Source organism: Mobula hypostoma, chromosome 5 (assembly GCF_963921235.1).
Source record: "Mobula hypostoma chromosome 5, sMobHyp1.1, whole genome shotgun sequence".
Classification (NCBI taxonomy): Eukaryota; Metazoa; Chordata; class Chondrichthyes; order Myliobatiformes; family Myliobatidae; genus Mobula; species Mobula hypostoma.
In genome coordinates this window covers 129,668,559-129,688,824 of record NC_086101.1, presented here as the reverse complement: position 1 = coordinate 129,688,824, position 20,266 = coordinate 129,668,559, and the positions used below count along the sequence as shown (strand labels likewise).

Genomic DNA, 20,266 nt, shown 5'->3' with positions numbered 1-20,266 from the left:
TCATTTAAAAGTGAGGACAAATTTGTTTTACGATTTATGAAATTTCTTCGTAACCTGAATATTAATGGATAAGGATCACTTTAGATCTTTAAAACCAATGTGTTGTTAGCCCATTTCACAGGGAGCTAACAGTCAACTTGAAGTTGGGTATGAAGTCACAAATAAACCAGATAAATGTAACGACAGCAGATTTCCTTCCCCAGAGATTGCTTGTTAGTCAGATAGGTGATTTCAGTCACTATCTTTGAAGCGTGGGTGGGAGCATTTGCTCACAGGGTGTGTGTGAAGCGTCTAGTGCAGTAGTGTAGTAGTGCTTGTAGTTAGTGCATGCTGCATGCTCTATGCTGCATAGTGCTCTCTGCTTGCGTCTCTCTGCTTACAGATATTGTCGCTGGCTAGCCTTCTTAATAGAGGGTGAAAAGAGGAGCCGAGTGTGTAAGCCTCCTCCTGCCAGTACAGAGCCTCTCCACCACCAAGACTACTGCAGTGTCTCCTCGGGGCCACACACGGAAACTGGGTGTCTTACGGTCCCAGGCTAAACCACAGGGGATCTCAAAGCAGCAGTGGGCCCCAGAGACGTGGCATGCAGGCCCACCACTGTGTGGACACGCCCTGGCGCCCACCAACCACTGTCCCAGCTATGGGCAAATAGCCCCACTGCCTTGTGGTAAGTCTGTTGAGACAAGGCTAAGGGAGCACACCCTGACAGAAAAGCAATGCACTGGCGGCGTGCAATAGGCGGGCCTTAACAGACCAAGGACCCGGCAGCCTACTGCAGCCAAGATGTGGGACTGGTTGTCCTGGGATCACCCTTGCCACCGGGATTTACCTCATCATGGTGAAGATAGCGCTACTGGAGATGGTGCACCCCTGTGGCACTTTAAAATCTTCCTTGCGCAGGTCTCCACCTCTGACCACAGTGAACAATGCCTGGACCTTATATATGGTTGAAGTCTGATGGTGATGGGGCATCTGGAAATGGAGCAGGTACGAATGGACTGGGAGCTCCTAGTCAGAACCCTGCACGGCAGCAGCACAGGGTATTTGGTCGCTAGCAGCTGGGACTGAGAGGCAGCTGTTTTCGGCAGACCCCTGTGCGACTGAGCAGCCCTATTTAGGGACTTCACTGCTCACCCCAACTGGGGAAAGGCCTAGAAAAGGTGGCCTAAAAATTGCCATTTAATCACTCATCTGGATAGGTTACTGCGCCTATCGGGTTATTCCCCTTCTGCGGTTGAAATAAGAAACAATACAACCTAAAACTGGCAACATGGAATGTAAGAACTCTCCTGGACTCATATGGCATCTCTGACAGACCTCACTGGAGAACAGCCTTGATCGCTGCTGAGCTGAAGCGTTACAACTTCGACATTGCTGCCCTGAGTGAGACCAGGCTCCTGGATGAAGGCTCTTTAACAGAGGAAGGGATGGGTTACACCTTCATCTGGAAAGGTTTCCCCCCAGGTGGACAACATCTCCACGGAGTAGGCTTGGCCACCAAAAACACCGTTATACCAAGTCTTACAGAAACACCTGTCAGCATTAGTGAAAGTCTAATGACCATCCATATTCCCCGGCAAAGAAACGTAATGCCACGCTTCTCAGTGCCTATGCACCGACTTTGCCATCTGAGAATGAGGCCAAGGAAGGCTTTTATCAGACATTGGATGAAGCTCTTTGCCGGATCTCTAAGAATCATAAGTCGCCTTTGCTTGGGGACTTCAACGCTAGGGTGCGACAGAACAACAGGATATGAAGTGAAGTGCTAGGTAGGCATGGTATTGGCAAGGTGAATGCAAATGGCATGAGACTACTTACTCTTTGCTCTGAGCATATCCTTACCATAAACAACACCATCTTCCAGCAGAAGGCAAAATATAAGACCTCGTGGATGCATCCTCGCTCTAAACATTGGCACATGATCGAATTCATCATTGTGAGATGTAGTGACATCAAGGATGTTCTTATCACCCGTGCCATGAGAGGTGCAGAATGTTTGACTGGCCACCATATGATTGTGGCCAAGCTCTATATGAAAGTGTGTCCCCCTCTGCAGGTGCAAAAACCCAATAAAAAGCGGCTCGATTGCAATGCCTGAGAAACACAGAAGCAAGAAGTGAGTTTCGACACATCCTAGCTGAGAAACTAAGGGAGTTGGAACCTTGTCTGAGCTCAGAAAATACCATGGAACAACAGTGGACCTATATCATCTCTGCGCTCTATGAGGCAGCAGCCCAATCCATCGGCCATAGGAGCAGGAACCACCAAGACTGGTTTGACGATAACTCAGACACCATCCACAACTTGCTTAAGGGCATGCACAAAGCACACCGGGCAACTTTAGACAACCCGTCATCCACCAGCATCAGACAGCATTGGCAGAGGAAAGTGCAAAAGGAATACGGGCCATACAAAATGAGCAGTGGACTGAAATGGCACGTGAAATCCAGTCCTTTGCCGATAATAATGACATGCACAATTTTTACAATGCTGTCAAAAGCATCTACGGCCCAAAAATTGATGCGTTACTCCCCTGAAAACAGCAGATGGTCTAACACTTCTGAAGAATCAGAATACCATTCTGCTGAGGTGAGCTGAGCATTTTAACACCCTGCTTAATCAGGATTCTGATGCAGACCCCACCAAACTAGACGAACTGCTTGAACTTCCTCCTATCCACTACCTCAGTCTACCACCAACCTTCCAGGAGGTTCTATCAGCTGTCCATTCCCTTAAGAACAACAAGTCCCCTGGCACTGACAATATCCCTGCTGAGTTACTAAAGAATGGAGGATACAAGTGTATGTGCACCCTCTACCAGTACATCACCAAGGCCTGAACTGATGAGAGCATCCCACAGCAATGGAGAAATGCAAACATCATTGCCATTTATAAGAACAAGGGTGACAATGCCATCTGCAGCAATAGTAGGGGCATATCACTCCTTTCCGTTGCTGGAAAGGTCCTGGCTAAAGTGGTGCTTCAGAGACTCATCAGCAAAATCACCGAGTCAATGCTGTCAGAATCGCAGTGTGGATTTAGGAAGAACAAGAGCACGATCAACATGATCTTTACAGCCCGGCAGCTTCAGGAAAAGTGCCGGGAGCAACATCAGGACTTGTTTATGGCCTTTGTCGACCTCTCCAAAGCATTCGACACTGTGCAACGAGAGCTCTTATGGGATGTCCTCCTTAGGTTTGGCCGTCCCAATAAACTTGTTAACATCCTCCGCCAGTTCCACGATGGGATGACTGCTCGGGTGACTATAGGAGGACAAGAGTCTGACCCCTTCCTTGTACACACAGGGGTGAGGCAGGGGTGTGTGCTAGCACCAGTGCTCTTTAACATCTTCCTCTTGTGTGTTCCCAAGCTTCTCCACAATGAAATTGAAGACAGCAGCGGTGTGGCAGTGGATGTCAGATTAGATGGCAACCTCTTTGACATCAGGAGGCTCCATGCAACCACCAAACTCTGTAGAGAGCGGGTCCTGGAGCTGCAGTATGCAGACGACTGTGCTCTTGTGGCCCATACTCCGGAGGATCTTCAGACTGTCCTTGCTGTGGCGGTGAGAGTGTACAGCAGGATGGGGCTGACTGTCAATACCACCAAGACAGAAGTGGTTTTCCAATGGAGTACTAGTGTCCCACCCACTCTACCTGCCTTCACTATTGGTGATGAAAAGCTGTCAGTAGTGCCATCTTTCAAATATTTTGGGAGCATTCTGTCTGAGGATAGCAGCATTGACAACAACGTCCAGAGCCACATTTAACAGGCATCAGCTGCCTTTGGGAGATTTCGGCGTAGAGTCTTTCAGAACAGGAGCCTTCGTCCGCCCACAAAGGTCACCGTATAGCAAGCCGTCTGTGTCACCACCCTCCTTTATAGCTGTGAAGCTTGAGTAACCAAAAGCCATCAGATCAAGTCCTTGGAGCGCTTCCACATAAACTGCCTCCAGTGCTTCCTGGGAATTACCTGGCATGAGTGGGTGCCTCACACGGAAATACTTGTAAAGACCAGCTGTAGAAGTATTGAGGCCATGATCACACAGCGTCAGCTGCAGTGACTGGGCCACGTGATAAGGATGCCCCCATGTCGGCTAACCCGCAGAGTGTTATACGGCCAGCTACATCATGGTCGACGCTCAGCTGGAGGGCCGAAGAAGCGCTATAAGGATCAGATGAAGAATGCTTTAAAGAAATGCATGATCAGATCCGAGGACCTGGAGGAGGTTGCTGCTGATAGTACCACTTGGCAACAGCTGTGCAGGGACGGGGTTCGTATTCTGGAGATGGAAAGAACAACCAGAAGACAGCAGAAGAGAACCAGGAGAAATGCAGCCATAGTTGCCACCACTACCACACATACATGTCCCACCTGCAATAGAGCTTGTGGGTCCAGGATAGGACTGTATAGTCATCAAAGATCTCACCGTTAAAGGAGTCATCAGATTTTGATGGACAACCGAAGAAGATCTTTGATGCTAGCCTCTTAATTGCAGATTTATGTAATTACTATAAATTAATTTCCATCATAGTCCTAAATACTCCAGGAGGTACAGAAGCTACCAGTATTTTTTTAAAATATTAACTAATCTTTAATTTGCCAGAAAAGCTAACATACATCTAAGCAGGTAACAAATGGAACAGTACAGTTTCTGATAGTTTCATTCAAAAAATCTCAAAATGGCACCAAGTTAATACATTAGCGGAGAAGAAGATCCATGAATCAATTGGAAATGGCAGATGACTGACAGATGCAATTCACTGTGAAATAAGTCCCTGCAGAGTGTGGAGAACAAGACTGCACAGTATTGTTGGATGGTATGATAGCTTGGCGGTTGATGTGTTATTATTACAGTGTGAGAATACTGGGGCTCAATTCCACCACTGTCTATGAGGAATTCATATTTCTCCACATAACCATATGGGTTTTGCTAAGGGCTCCGATTTCCTCCTATATTCCACAGATGTACGGATTAGGGTTAGTAAATTGTGGGCATGCTATACTGGCACTGGAAGCATAGCGACATGCAGGCAGCTCCCAGCACGACCTCAGAATGTGCTGGCCAGTGATACAAATGCCTCGTTTAACTGACTGTTTTGATGTTTCAATGTAGTTCAAAAGTTCAAAGTAAATTTTATTATCAAAGAACAAATATACCACCATATACAACCCTGAGATTCATTTTCCTGCAGACATCAAATCTATAGAATAGTAACTATAACAGGATCAATGAAAGAACAACTATAGTGCAGAAGACAACTAACTGTGCAAATGCAAATATAAATAAATAGCAATAAGTTATGAGAACATGAGATACTGAGATAAAGAGTCCTTAAAATGAGACTATTGGTTGTGGACATATCTCAATGGATGGGCAAGAGAGTGTAGTTATACCCTTTATTCAAGAGTCTGATGGTTGAAGGGTAGTAATTGTTCCTGAAATTGGTACTGTAATTCCACCTGATGGCAACATCAGAGCATAGCTGGGTGGTGAGAATCTCCGATGTTAGATGATGCTGCTTTCCTATGTAGCATTTCATGTAGGTGGGCTCAATGGTTGGATGGGATTTACCCATGATGTACTGGGAGAACAGAAAGCTGGCGATGCACACCAAGGATAATAGGATCATTATAATTGGTTGGAGTCAATCTCCAACACTTTCAAAGATCAAAAAGCAGGTTGAACTTGGAGAATGGCCTGAACAATGGGAAGAATCTAAGATATTGTACAAAGACTGGAATCTTTACAACAACTGAGCAGGGATTCCAAAACAAAATGTACCAATAACCTGTGGATTTTGAACTCTTGTGTATATGAGGAAGAGGTATATAGTATTTGACTATAGTACTTAAAATATAAAGGTCCAGAGATACTGTTATTCAGTCCAAATGTCAACTTTGAGAGTGAGGGACATGTTTATTAGATGATGTTCAGATGTAAGGTTATTGGAACAGATTTACCAAAGGGCTTAAATTCTTCAAAACAAAATTGGAACAGATTGTTAGATGTAGCTGCTGAAACAACAGATATGTCAATTTGATAAGCTTGTGGTTTTTTGATAAGCATGTGGTCTTCTTTGAGTTTTCTATATATTTTATATACCCACTCAATCTTAGAGCTGTTCTACGAGGTTAACTGAAATATCAACATAGATTTCCAGCCAAAATGGGAAAGCTTAGCACTAATTAAGTACCATTGTGTACACAGCCTTGCAAATTCCTCCCAGTTAACTCATATCTAGAATGACAATCAGGCTGATATTCCATTAACGCATGCCGTTGTCCTCAGGGACTGATACAAGAGAAAATATAATACAATTTTTAATCACAAGGTGCCTTTCACAGCCTCAGGGCACCCAAAAGCATAGCTCAACAAATAAAGTCATTGCATAATGCAAGGAATTTGAGTTTTGAGTAAATCAGATGTCTGTGCATTTTTAGGTATGGCTTAATATAAATGAATAAGTATTGTGCACATCATAATTGTGTAGACCCTTGGTTCTGTTCTGTCATTCAATAAGATGATGGCTGATCTTCGATACCAGGGGTTCCCACCCTGTGGTCCAAGACCCCGAAGTCAATGGTAAGGCTCCATAGCATAAAAATGGTTGGGGACCCATGTTCTATATTAATGCCATTTGCTCTCCCCATCCTCTAATATAGGGGTTCACAACCTTTTTATGCCATGGACCAATGCCATTAAGGAAAGGGTCCATAAATCCCGGGCTGGGAACCCTTGCTCTTGCATCAATAAATCTGATGACCTCAGCTGTGAAATTAATAAAAGGTACAGCCCTTGGGTGGAGAATCCCACACACTCAGAGCGAAGCAATTCTTCCTCATTTTAGAACTAAATGGATGAAAACCAATTCTGAGACTGAGGCATGATTTCTAGACTCTGCAATGTGGAAGTCACTTATCCCATGTCTAACCTGTTGAGCCCTCGTTGATTTTGTTAAGAAGGTGTGTGGTGTGGTGGCCTTCATCAACTATGGGATTGAGTTCGAGAGCCGTGAGATAATGTTAAAGCTATGTAAGACCTTAGTTAGATCCCACTTGGAGTATTATGTTCAATCTGGGCACCTCATAAGAGGAAGGATGTGGATACTATAGAGAGACTGCAGAGGAAACTAACAAGGATGTTGCCTGGATTGGAGAGCATGCCTTATGAGAATAGGTTGAGTGAACTTGTCCTTTTCTCCTTGGAGCAATGGAGGATGGGGGTGATGTGATAGAGATGTATAAGATGATGAGAGGCATTGATCATATGGATAACTAGAGGCTTTTTCCCAGCGCTGAAATGGCTAACGTAAGAGGACATATTTTTAAGGTGATTGGAAGTAGGTACAAGGGGTAAGTTTTTTTACACAAAGAGTGGTGGGTGTTTGGAATGCGCTGCCAGTGATGATGGCGGCGGATACAATAGTGTCTTTTAAGAGACTCTTAGATAGGTACATTGAGGTTAGGAAAATAGAGGGCTATGCGGTAGGGTAATTCTAGGCAGTTTCTAGAGTAAGCTAAATGGTCGGCACAACATTGTGGGCCGAAGGGCCTGTAATGTACTGTAGATTTCTATGATTCTATGCATAGAGTCTTTGCTGACTCAGTTTATTTTTCTCATATGACAGATGTGTTATACTAGGATCTAGACTGGTGAACCTGTACTGCAACGTCTACTGCACATCCTTCTTTATAGGTAAAGAGACCAAAAATCTTCACAATCTTCTATGCATGGTGTCATTAAGACCCATGTAATGGTAGTTACCTTTACTCTTGTATTCATATCCTATTACAATACAGGCAACTCACCTTTCACCTTCCCAACTGCCAGCTACATCTGAATATTATTTTTGGTGACTTATGTACAACATACACATGTTACATTGAAAGTCAATATTTTCCAATCTTACAGCATATAATCAAAACTGAACATATCTGTTTCCCTTCTGAACTGGCTGACCCCCCATTTTTCATGTTTCTCATTTACTCAGCTTGCCGGCATCCACTTGAAATCACTTTTGATCCACTTTTTAACATGTATCTCTTAAGCATGTATTGTCAGTTTCAGTAAACTTTGAAATATTATATTTGGTTCCCTCAGCTAAAGACAGGCACAATAGATGGATTGGAATGCCACCAACTGCAAGGTCCTATTCTCCTTTTGGTTTGGAAATATGTTGCCAGTCCTTTCTCGTCTCTGGGTCCAAATCCTAGAATTCACTATCCAGCAGCACTGTGGAAGGCTGCAGCAGTTCCAATAGATTGCTCACCATCAGCTCCTCTAGGGCATTGAGGGATGGGCTGCAAGCTATGCCTTGATACTGAAAAATAAGTATGTGAAAAAGTGAAGTGGATTTAATTGTGGCTTTGAAAGAGGATTGAATAGATGTTTGAGAGCTATGCGTTCCAGAGCTATAGAGAAAAGCTTGGGAACTTTGGGACTCCTGAGTCATACAAAGTGCAAGGTAAAATCAGGACTTCCTCTCCGTCTTTTGATGATTGCATTTGAGTAATGGAGCTGTAGACCTGTTGCATAAGCACATGGAATGTCACAATGATTTCTTATCTTAAATGGTGGAGTTATTTTCTAATTTTCTGGGAAGGTTCTTCTAAAGAAATGTGATTTTATTTGTGTATTTTGTGATGTTTTCTGTAATAATGTCAAATTGAAATGATGATGATTGTAACTAAGTGGATGTATTTAACACTTCAATAACAAAACTCCTTGTTTTCTGATAGCAATTAATGAAATTACCCTTTTAGAAGTCATTACAGAGCAACACATTAGAAGTGCTGTTACACCAATTAAAGCTTATTGAAGTAAATGCACACTTCATTCTTATGTTGTTCAAATTTCAAAGTTTCAAAATACATTCATTTTAAAAGACTGTATGAATTATACAACCTTGAGATTTGTTTGCTTTCAGACAGCCATAAAGCAAGGAAACCAAAAGAACCCCCCAAAAAATTAAGACCGACACCTGATGCGTAGAAAAAAGACACAAATCATGCAAACAACGGAAGCAAGCAACAACATTTTGAACCAAAATGAGTCCTTAGATCTGAACCCCGGAGCAGTCTGGAGTAGGACTAAACCCTCAGTATCAGTCCTTTATATTAGCAGGCACACAGCACAGCAGCTGGGTCAGTCTTCATAACGTCAGCGCCATGGAGAAATGAGTGAACATTGCAAGGACAGCAAGCAAAATCGGTTCTCACCTCCAATCCCGACACCCTGTCTTTTCGGTATATCTGGATATCTGGAATAGCATTTAAGCTGTCCAAACAGCGTATTGTACCTCGCACTAGGACCTGGACACCACTGCAGTGATAAGTTCTAGGCCCAGAACATGCCACCCAGTGACTCGCTCCAGGCCCAGATTTTGCCACTCAACCTAAAGCTGCTCTCAATTTCTCCAAGTTGGCTCGGTGCCCAGAGCGATCCAACTTCACACCTGGGCCAACACTACAGACATCAGAATTCCTCTCCCTCAACTTCTCTCTGAAGGACACACTCCATCGGTGTTGTTTCTGCAATGTACCAGCATTGTCATCCCTTGAGTTTGCTTCACCTTCGCTCGCCTCTTCATTGTTTACAGGGATAATTTACTACACTGGAAAAGGTATTATTAGCAATCTTTCTTACTTTTTGTTCGGTGAGATGTCACAAGCATTCAGTAGCGCTGTTTTAAACCAGAAATTGTTAAACTTGAATAAAAATATAAGAGAATAGATTATCAGTACAGTCCAATAAACAATACAGATGATAATCTATAAAACTGAAGATTAAAGATCGTTTAATGTCTTATCCTGTACACAAGTGTAAGAAGAACAAAATAATTGTTACTCTGGATCAGCAAAAGAAACTCAGAAGATGAACACAATAATAATATTAAAAACACACAATAACTATAAATTTATATGAAAGCTTATATACATAAATTGATTGTATGCCCATAAAGTGACTCTAGGCTGTTCATAAGGTAATTGGCATGAAATAATAAAGTAGTGGTGGAGTTAGTGGTCAGAAGTGTTGATCAGTCTTACTGCTTGGGGAAAGTAATGTTTTTGAATCTGGTGGTCCAGGCATGGATGCCACATAGCCTTCTCCTTCCTTTACGTTAATGTGCAATGTAATGCACATAATATTCAAATAATTATTGAATTTTCTGACCATAAGACATCGGACCAGATTAGGCATGGCCAATCAAATCTGCTGTGCCACTCATCATGCCTGTTTCATCATCCCTTTTAATCCCACTCGTCTGCTTTCTCTGTGAAGCTTTTCATACCCCGATTAATCAAGAAACTATTTACGTCCTCAGATATACCCTATAACTTGGCTTGCACAGCCGTCTGTGGTAATGAATTCTGCAGATTCGCCATCCTCTGGCCAAAGAAATTTTTCCTTATCTCTGTTCTAAATGCCGTCTCTCAATTCTGATGCTGTGTCCTCTGGTTCAAGGCTTCCCTCAACATCCTTTCCACATCCACTCTATCCGCACTGTAGCAGTTACTTTAAAACAAATCAAAACTGTTACAAGACTAAGCCAAGAGATTAAAACTGTATCACACACTTCTAAATAACACAGTTCCAAAGTCATTAAAGGTATGTTCAGTCCTTTATTGTGAAACCAGTAAAGGCGAATGATTTTGTAGTGATGAAAAACTAACAAAATTAAATTAGTGATATTATAGTCTAACTAGCTGTCTAATAGCGATATTAAGCATTCCAATTAGCAATCTAACAACGTTAGCATTCCAAGTAGCGTAGTAAGTGGTCAAACTAAATTAGCACTCGATACATATTTAAGTGTACTAATAGCAGTTAACAAAAAGTAGCATACACTGTGGTTCAAACCTTCTCCACTAGACTAAACTAAACAACCAACAAAACAATATGTAAATATACGCATTTGATTTTGTCATGCCACACCCACATGATAGAAAATAGATACATGACTCCTACATTCCAACCCCTTAATTATTAAACTACAATAATTACAACCACACACTACCAAAATTGGAGACATGACATCTTCAAGATCAAACATCTTAATATTTATACAGATGTCCTCTTTCTTCTTTCTTCTTCCAGTCAAGAGATGTAACAGTCATCTAGACCAGAGGTTACCAGCACTTAACCCAGTACAGAGTGATCTTTACTACCACTTTCACTCAAGTCAGAGCCATAAAGTTTCAAGAGCTGTAGCCCTACAAAGTTCTGACTCCTGTAGAAGACAGATCTTTGTTGTAGGCCGATCCAATTAGCTGGTCTTCTTCTGGATGCACACATACCGTGCAAATCCTCTTCTGTCTGGAAAGACTTGAATGATTCTTCCCACAATCTATGAGTTTCAAGGTGCTGTGTCAACTATAAGCACAATATCTTCTGGGAGGAAATTGCAATTTATACCTGACCATTTTTGTCATTCCTGTAACTGTGTAAATACTTCTTGGCCCACTGTGTCAAAAACAAGTTTGAGATGTATTGGACCCGCTTCCATCTACGACAAGCATGAATGTCTTCCTTTTGGTGGTATTCTCCCGACAGTAAGGATGGTGAGGTCTTCAGAAGCCATGGATAGTTGGGTGCTAGCTCTTCCAAATTATTGGGATTGGATGATGCTTTAGTAAATGGATGACCATTGATAACAATGTCTACTACACAAAGGACTGTATGGAATCCCTCTTCGTCAAGATTCTGTACCTTCATGATAGAATTAAGAACCTTTCGCACAGATGTGATCAATCTCTCTCATGTTCTTCCATGATGTAAACTGGCCAGGGGGATCACTAGGTAACGTGGCTTGAAGGGCCAGAAGGACCTATTGTGCACTATATCTCAATAAATAAAATAACTAAAGAAAAAAAATGCCACTTCATTCTTAACAAGTTATATAGCAAGATAGGTAAATATAACCCCACACCTCTTCACTGTTCTTCACTTCAACAGGTCCAAAGTAGTCTACTCCTACATGTGTAAACAGAGATTGATCTGGCATCCTGGAACAGTGTGCACCCGTCAGCAAACAACACACTTCGACAGAAATTCTTAAAGCTTTACTATCACCAGGAATCCAGCATTTTTGGTACAACCTGGATAACATGTGGTTACGACCACCAGGTCCCAAGTCTTGATGTACATGCTTCAGAATGAGATCTGAGATATGAACATCCTTTAATAGTATAACAGGATGTTTAGACTCTTCAGGCATGCCAAAGTTGGCTGTCCACCAACTCTCAAGCCACCATCTTCAAGTATAGTTTTGAGCTTGAAAATACAGCTGTTCCTTTTCATACTTTCTCCCCTTTGCGAACTTGAGAATTTATCTGGAAATCTATCTTTGGAAAAGAAATTATCTCTAATTCAGCCTTTCTGAGCTCCACTGAGAGACAATCTTGGACGATCTGACCTTTGGTCTTCTCAATCTCTTTTTCCAAAGAACACCCTCGTTGTTCTACATTCAAGTCAGAGTGAGCAAGAACAATGTTCAATAGCAGGTTCTTAAATCTAAGCATCCAGGACGTTGTCTTCCTTAATTGGGTTCAAGACAAGAAGTGATGGATTATACATGTTACCATGTCCTCTTCTACTTCAATCTGCATGGTGTTCATTGTAACATTCCTCGTCTTCCAGATCATCTAGCAGAAGTTCTCCAAAACAACTAAATTCAAGGCCATTCCATTTCAGACCGAAGAAAATACTGAAGCCCTGACAGACACCTCTCACCCTTTTGGAAAGCTTTCACCCTCAGCTCTCTAGAGGTGAGATTTACTGGGTTGTTGGAAGTGTTTACATACCTCCATTAAGATGCTTGTGAGACCTTAAGAATTTCTGAACCTATCTCTGCAATGAAGGTTCAGAACCTGGAAGTTTCATTCTCGATATACTTCAGCACAGAAGTACTATCAGTCCAAAACACTGAGTCCTGAAGCTGCATGTGCAACTCTATCCTCCGCAATGTGTCCACACAGCTTGGCATTATAGCAGTTGTGAGCTCTATACAAGGGATGGAAACTGTCTTCAACAGAGGTACCTTAGATTTTCCCAAGTTAAAAGCACTATGCATCTGAGATGACATGTTGAGAAGGCACCACTAGACTCAAGATTATTGAAGTATCATAGATGGATTTAACTGTAAAGAGGATCCCCCTTTTGGTGAGTGATCTATCTTGGATCATGATCTTAAACTTGAAAATATCAGACTGAATGCATCATTGCATACCCAGTACTCTCTCCACCGAAGGAACATCCTGATCTAAATCCAGATCCTTTATGTCTTCCACTTTGTGCTTTTCTGGTATTGCAGCTAGCACACTGTGTCTGCTATTTATCCACTTTGTGAGTCAAAAGCCACCTTTAGCACAAATGAATACAAGGTCATGATAGAGAGACACCGCTTCTTCCTCAGAGATCACTGACACAAGGCAGTCATCAACATAGAACCAATGCAAAACCTTATCCACAGTCTCTCAGCTGAACTGTTCTTCATTGTCTTCTGTACATTTCCTAAGTGTGAAATTGACACGTCTCAGTGATGAAGCTGCTCTAAAGAGATGTACCACCATTCTAAAATGCACCACATTTTGGCAGAGGTCACCATCAGGACACCAGAGAAACCTCAACAGATCTGCACCTTCTGTTGGTATGGTATTTTAACCTGATGAAACATTGATTCACTGGTTCTTTTTTGAATCTGGTTACGACTCCAATCAGTGTGCTAGTAAGATCTGGTCCTGGTAAAAGCTGACCATTAAGTGACATTCCCTGAATAATCACTCCACAATTAAACACAACACGGAGCCTCCATTTTCTGCGGTGATAAACACCATGATGTGGAATATACCAGTCTTTCCCATCACTGCATTCCAGCTGGCACTTCTGCTGGCACTCTTTTGGCATAACCTTTGAAGATGACATCCCTCCAGAAAGTTGTATAGTTAGCATGAAATGACAAATCTTTCTTAAACCTCTTCCTTAGATTTAGAGCACACTGTTAAGCAATCTTCTTATTATTTAACCTCTTTCTTTCTCGAAGGTAAACTAATCTGGTTTAGTAGTGGCCTGTCATGGAATGCTCCCTTTATGTCATGGTCCGGTCCATGAAATCCGCATTCTGGTTCATGGTCCGGTTCATCGATCATTATTCCGGGTTTTCCTGTTTTCCCTTGTTCCACTGGGTGCCTTAATTGAGGCACCTGATTCTCATTTTGGGCTGGCACATAAATACCTCTCCAAACCAAGGATTCCATGCTGGACTGTTCCCTTCCCCTCCCCATCTGAATCCCTGACAGTTTTCTCAGCGGTTTCCTCGGCAGTTACCTCGGCAGTCATCCCGGCCCTGCATCCTAGAAAGCGTCCCGGCCCTGCATCCTAGGAGGGTCCCGGCCCTGCATCCTAGGAGGGTCCCGGCCCTGCATCCTAGGAGGGTCTCAGCTCTGCATCCTAGAAAGGGTCCCAGTCCTGCGTCCTAGAAAGGATCCCGTCCCTGTGTCCAAGAAAGGGTCCTGGCTCTGCATCCTAGAAAGCATCCCGGCCCTGCATCCAAGGAGGGTCCCAGCTCCGTACCCAAGAGCCGAATCAAGCCGAGTTCAAGAACCGAGCCAAACCTAGTCCAAGAGCCACGTCCTGTGCTGGAGTTCCTCCTGCTGTGCTGGAGTAGCTCATCCAGCCCAGGAGTACCTCGCCCTGCCCAGTACTGGAGTTCCCTCGTCCAGTCCAGGAGTCCCTCGACCAAGAACCTCATCTAGTCCAAGCCGCGTCCAAGTACCTCGTCCAGTCCAAGCCACGTCCAAGAACCTCATCCTGTCCAAGTGAAGGCTTTGTGCTCTCATCCTGTCCATGTGCCTCGTCCTGTGCAGGAGTTCCACATCCAGTCCTGCAGCCACGTCTTGTCCTCGCCTAGATCCGGGGTCCGAGCTTGAGTCAAGACCCAGGTTCCAGGTCCCTGTCCAGTCTCTGGCTCGGAGTCCTAGCCCAGGCTACTAGTTCCAAGTTCCTTGTCCTGGTCCCACTTTCCTAGTCTTAGTCCTAGACCAGGCCCGATATCCTGTGTCCATGCCCAGCATCGTTTATTCCAGACTCCCCTTGATTTCTTGATAAACCTTGTCTTACTCCTAGTACTTCAGTGTCTTTGTCTTGCATTTGGGTCTGCTCCCAACGCCCCCTTATGACATTTTGTGGATGGGCATACTTTCCTGTGTATAGATGTTAGATAGTTCACAATAGTTTTCATTGTCTAAGCCAGCCATTTCTAGTCCTGAAACAATTTATGATCTTCTCTTGACCCATGGTGCGTAAGAGAAAGCATGTCCTTTTTCCTTTGAGGTTGAACTTGTTCATGTGGCCTTTTGTGCACGTCAGCAATCCTTGTTGATGTGCCCTGTATGCAAACAGCCAAAACAGACACCATTTTCTTTCAGGAGGGCAATCTTCTCACTGTGAGCCCTAGTCTCCAGCTTAGGACATGAATCCAATGTATGTTCACCCTCACAGAACAGGCAAACTCATTTGACTGATGAGACCATTTTGCTTCTATGGGTTACAAGTTTGGTTTTAGCTTTACTTCTTATGATGGCCTCAGTAGTGACTAAGCTGCTTCATTTAGCCTTAGAACGAAATTGTGGTTTAGTCTTGTTCACACCTTTGCTAATTGCAGTTGATGTAGCATCCTGCATATACCCCAATACCAGGTGTGTAGCAAACTTAACTTGCCTTTCAATAAAATCAACAATGTCACTGAAAATCTGAAAGTTGTGCCTTCCTTGCATTTCATTAACCACCACTCGCTAAGCATATGGTGCAATTTCTTTACAACAATCAACATATTAGCAGGCATGTCCAGCTCACGCATGTACTGCCCTTCTTCCATGGCATTGCAACAGCTTCTAAGAAAAAGACTGTCATCTCAAAGATCTTTCACATCTTCAGATTTGATAGGTGTCTAAGAAAAGGCCTATTGCATGTTGGCAGGTGCAATTTTCTGTTCACTGCCAAAATGTTCCTATAGTAAAACCTTAGCTCTTAGGTATCTTTTCTTCCGGCTAACATGCTGCTAACTTCTGAAAAGTTATCTAGGGCAACCCCTAATGTACTGTTCAAAGAAATAGTGGTGGTCACTATAGCTGTCAGTCTTGCCTTCACACTATTTTCAAAGGCTCTTATAAATGTATAATATTGCAATGGATCTCCATCGAAGATTTCTATCTCTCTTTTAGGCAAAGATGAAATGCGTTGTTATGTACCAATAAGGATGTTTTTTTCTCATTTTGCTTCCCATGATAGCAACAATAATATTCTGACATTTATCGATCATCTGAAACAAGAGTGTTTCCATGCTATAAGAAAATATCCCCTTGAGCTCTTTGAGTTGTTGGATATGACATAGATTCAGAATGCCTGCTTAGTGCAGGCTGAGAGTAAACAGCTTGGCTACCTCTTGGGGGTCGTGTTTCACAGACACTTGAGGAAGAAATGAATCAGCATTGAGTGCTTTGATTTTGGTCTATGCCTTATCATTCTCCTTTTTCTATACTGCTTGCTATTTCTTCAAAGAATTTTTGTCAGGCAAGATTTTTTCTTAAGGAAACCTTGCTGACTATGGCTTATTTTGTCATGTACCTCCAAGTACACCAATACCACATCCTTAGTAGTCAACTTCAACATGTTCCCAATTCAGACTAACTGGCCTATAATTTCCTTTCTTCTGCCTTCCTTACTTCTTGAAGTGTGAAGTGACATTTGCAATTTTCCATTCCTCTGCAACCATGCCAAAAACAATTGATTCTTGAAAGATAATATTATATGCCCTTTCTTTTACTTTTTTGCTGTTTTTGACTCCCCTGCTACCGCATCCTCTGTTTAAAATACATCTTTTTCTTTGGGATATATCTTTCCTGTGCCTTCCATATTTTCCCAGAAATACCAACCATTGCTGTTTGGTTGTCATCTCTACTAGTGTCCCCTTGCAACCAATTTTGGCCAGCCCCTTCCATGCCTCTGTAATCCCCCTTACTCCACTGTAGTACTGATACACCCAATGTTAGCATCTCTTTCCCAAACTGCAGGGTGAATTATATCATATTATAATCACTGGCTCCTGGAGTTTTCTTTATCTTCAGCTCCCTGATCAAATCTGGGTCATTACCAAACACCAAATCCAGAATTGCAAAACTGCTACTGGGTTCAACCACAAGCTGCTCTAAAAAGCCATCATGCAGGTATTTCAAAAATTCCCTCTCTTAGCACCAAGAGAGTTTTCCCAATCTACCTGCATATTGAAACCCCCCATGATTACCAACGTTGCCCTTTTAGCCTACCTTTTCCATCTCCCATTATAACTTGTAGCCCACGTATTGACTACTGTTTGGAGGCCTGCATATAACTCCCATCAGAATCTTTTTACCCTTCCATTTTCTTAATTCTACCCACAAGGATTCTTCATCTTCTGATCCCGTTACCTCACATGAAGGATTTGATTTCATTGTTTAGCAAGAGTCCCACCCACCCCTCTGCCTACCTTCCTATTCTTTCAATACAATGTGCATCCTTCAATGTTAAGCTCCAACTATGATCTTCTTTCAGCCATTACTCAGTGATGCCCACAACATCATACCTGCCAATCCCTGACTGCGCCACATTATCATCTATCTTCTTATGTACACTGTGTGCATTCAAATATAACATCTTCACTCCTGTATTCATCACCCTTTTTGACTTTGACCACCTGTTACACTTCAACTCGTCCCACTGACTACAATTTTGCCCTATCATTTGCTTGTCCTTCCTCGCAGTCTCACTAGACACTGCATCCAGTTGTATACCAGCTGCCCAATCCTCTGTAGTCAGGTTTCCATACCCCTGCCAAATTAGTTTAAACCCTCCCCAACAACTCTAGCAAACCTGCCCGCCATGATAATGGTCTCCCTCGGGTTCAGCTGTAACCCACCTTTTTTTTGTACAAGTCATACCTTCCCCAGAAGAGATCCTAATGATTCAGAAATCTGAAATCCTGCCCCCTCCAGCAATTTCTCAGCCATGGATTCATCTGCCATATCATCCTATCCTTACCCTCACTGGCACATGGCAAAATGACAATCTAGAGATTAATACCCTGGAAGTTCTGCTTTTCTATTTTCTGCCAAACTCCCTAAATTCTTTCTTCAGGACCTGCTCCCTTTTCCTACCTATGTTGTTAGCACCAATATGTACGACTCATTCGACTGATCACCTCCTCCTGTAGAATTCCATCAACGCGATCTGAGACAGCCCTGGTCCTGGCACCTGGGAGGCAACGTACCATCCAGGTATATTTTTCAGTCACAGGATCTGCTTTCTGCTCCTTTAATTATGGAATCCCCTGTACTCCTCTTCTCCTCCCCTTTCCTCTTGCACCACAAAATCAGACTCTGTGCAGGAGACCTGGTCGCCGTGGCTTTCCCCTGTTTGGTCATTCCCCCCACCCCCCACAGTATATAAAGATGTATTCTTATTATTGAGTAGAACAGACACACCGGTAATCTCCACTGGCTGTTCATTCCCTTTCCCTCTATTGACAGTGACCCAGGTACCTGCTACTTGCAACTTAGGCACGACTACATCTCTGTAGTTCCAATCTATCACTTCCTCAGTTTCCCATATGAGGTGCAGGTCGTCCAGCTGCAGCTCCATTTCCTTAACAAGGTCTCTACGGATGTGCAGTTCAATATACTTCATGCAAATATAGTTATCAGGAAATCTGGAGGTCTCCCAAATTTTCCACATGTCACATAGAACATATCCCTACCTGTAGACCTATTCTCAGTGCCTACATACTAACAGAAAATAAAGTTACTAGAAACTTCCTTACTTAGAACGTCTGCCTCTGCCTCTTACACTTAGAATTATACTTATTTATGGAACCTTCTTCTAACCAGTTATAAGTAGCTGTATTTGTTCTTCGTAGTGTGTAAACAACAGGGCAGGAATTAGTGTAGAAATTCTTGACACAGCAGTCAAATAAGTATTGCTGAACAGTGTAGTATTTTGCACCTCCCCATTGGCTCGGCAGTTCACGAGTAATTACTGACCTCATTTTCTGAGTTGGCAGCAGACAATGCAAAGCCTCTGGATACTATTCAGGGCATTGCAAGACAGTCCATGAATTTACTCATTTCACGCCAATCTTTGCTACTGATTGAATGCAAAACTTGAATTGCAGTCAGCTTATAGCATGCTGTGAAAAGATCCTCTTACATTTCTTTAATTCTGTACATTTGGTCACTCTCTAAGGAAGACGGTTTCAACGTTTCTGGACGGGAGTTCCACATGAGGGAATGATAAAGTAGTGGAGGGATAGCAAAGAAATCAGATACACACTCAGTGCTGGAGGAACTCAGCAGGCCAGGCAGCATCTGTGGAAAAAAGTACAGTTGATGTTTCAAGCCGAAACCCTTCAGCACAACTGGAGGAAAAAAGATGTGGAGTAGATTTAAAAGATGGGGGAGAGAGAGAGAAACGCAAGGTGTTAGGTGAAAGTGGGAGGGGGAGGGGCAGAGTAAATAGCTGGGAAGTTGATTGGTGAAAGAGATGCAGTTCTGAAGAAGGGAGAGTCTGATAGGTGAGGATAGAAGGCCATGGAAGAAAGAAAAGGGGGGAGGAGCACCCAACGGAGGCAATGGGCAGGCAACCAGATAAAGTGAGAGAGGGAAAAGGGAATGGGGAAGGGTGAAGTAGAGGGAGGGTGGGGGGCCATTACCGGAAGTTTGAGAAATCAATGTTCATGCCATCAGATTGGAGGCAACCCAGATGGAATATAAGATGTTGTTCCTCCAACCTGAGTGTGGCCTCATCACAACAGTAAAGGAGACCATGTATTGACATATTGGAATGGGAATGGGAAGTGGAATTAAAGTGGGAAGCTGCTGGGAGATCCCGCTTCTTCTGGCAGATGCAGTGTAGGTGCTCGGCGAAACGGTCTCCCAATTTACGATGAATCTCACCTATATACAGGAGGGTACACCAGGAGCACTAGGGACAGTATATGACCCCAAAAAATTCACAGGTGAAGTGTCGCCTCACCTTTAAGGACTGTTTGGGGCCCTGAATGGTAGTGAGGGAGGAGGTGTAACACTTCTTCCGCTTGCAAGGATAAGTGCCAGGAGGGAGTTCAGTGGGGAGGAACGTATGGACAAGGGAGTCATGTAGGTTGCAATCCCTGTGGGAAGGTCCCGGTGTGGCCTTCTGTATATTGGTGATATCCAATGTAGAATGGTAAACTAT

General features: G+C 43.2%; 1 protein-coding gene across 1 annotated transcript in view; it reads right to left on the bottom strand.

Annotated features, from left to right (window-relative positions):
• Window positions 1–18,676, bottom strand: part of LOC134347340 (pleckstrin homology domain-containing family H member 1-like) — a 146,490-nt gene extending 127,814 nt beyond the window's left edge. The window contains exon 1 of the mRNA XM_063049736.1: window positions 18,577–18,676. Within this exon, the coding sequence (XP_062905806.1) occupies window positions 18,577–18,676 (100 nt within the window). The remainder of the gene's footprint in view (window positions 1–18,576) is intronic.
• Window positions 18,677–20,266: the final 1,590 nt, after the last annotated feature.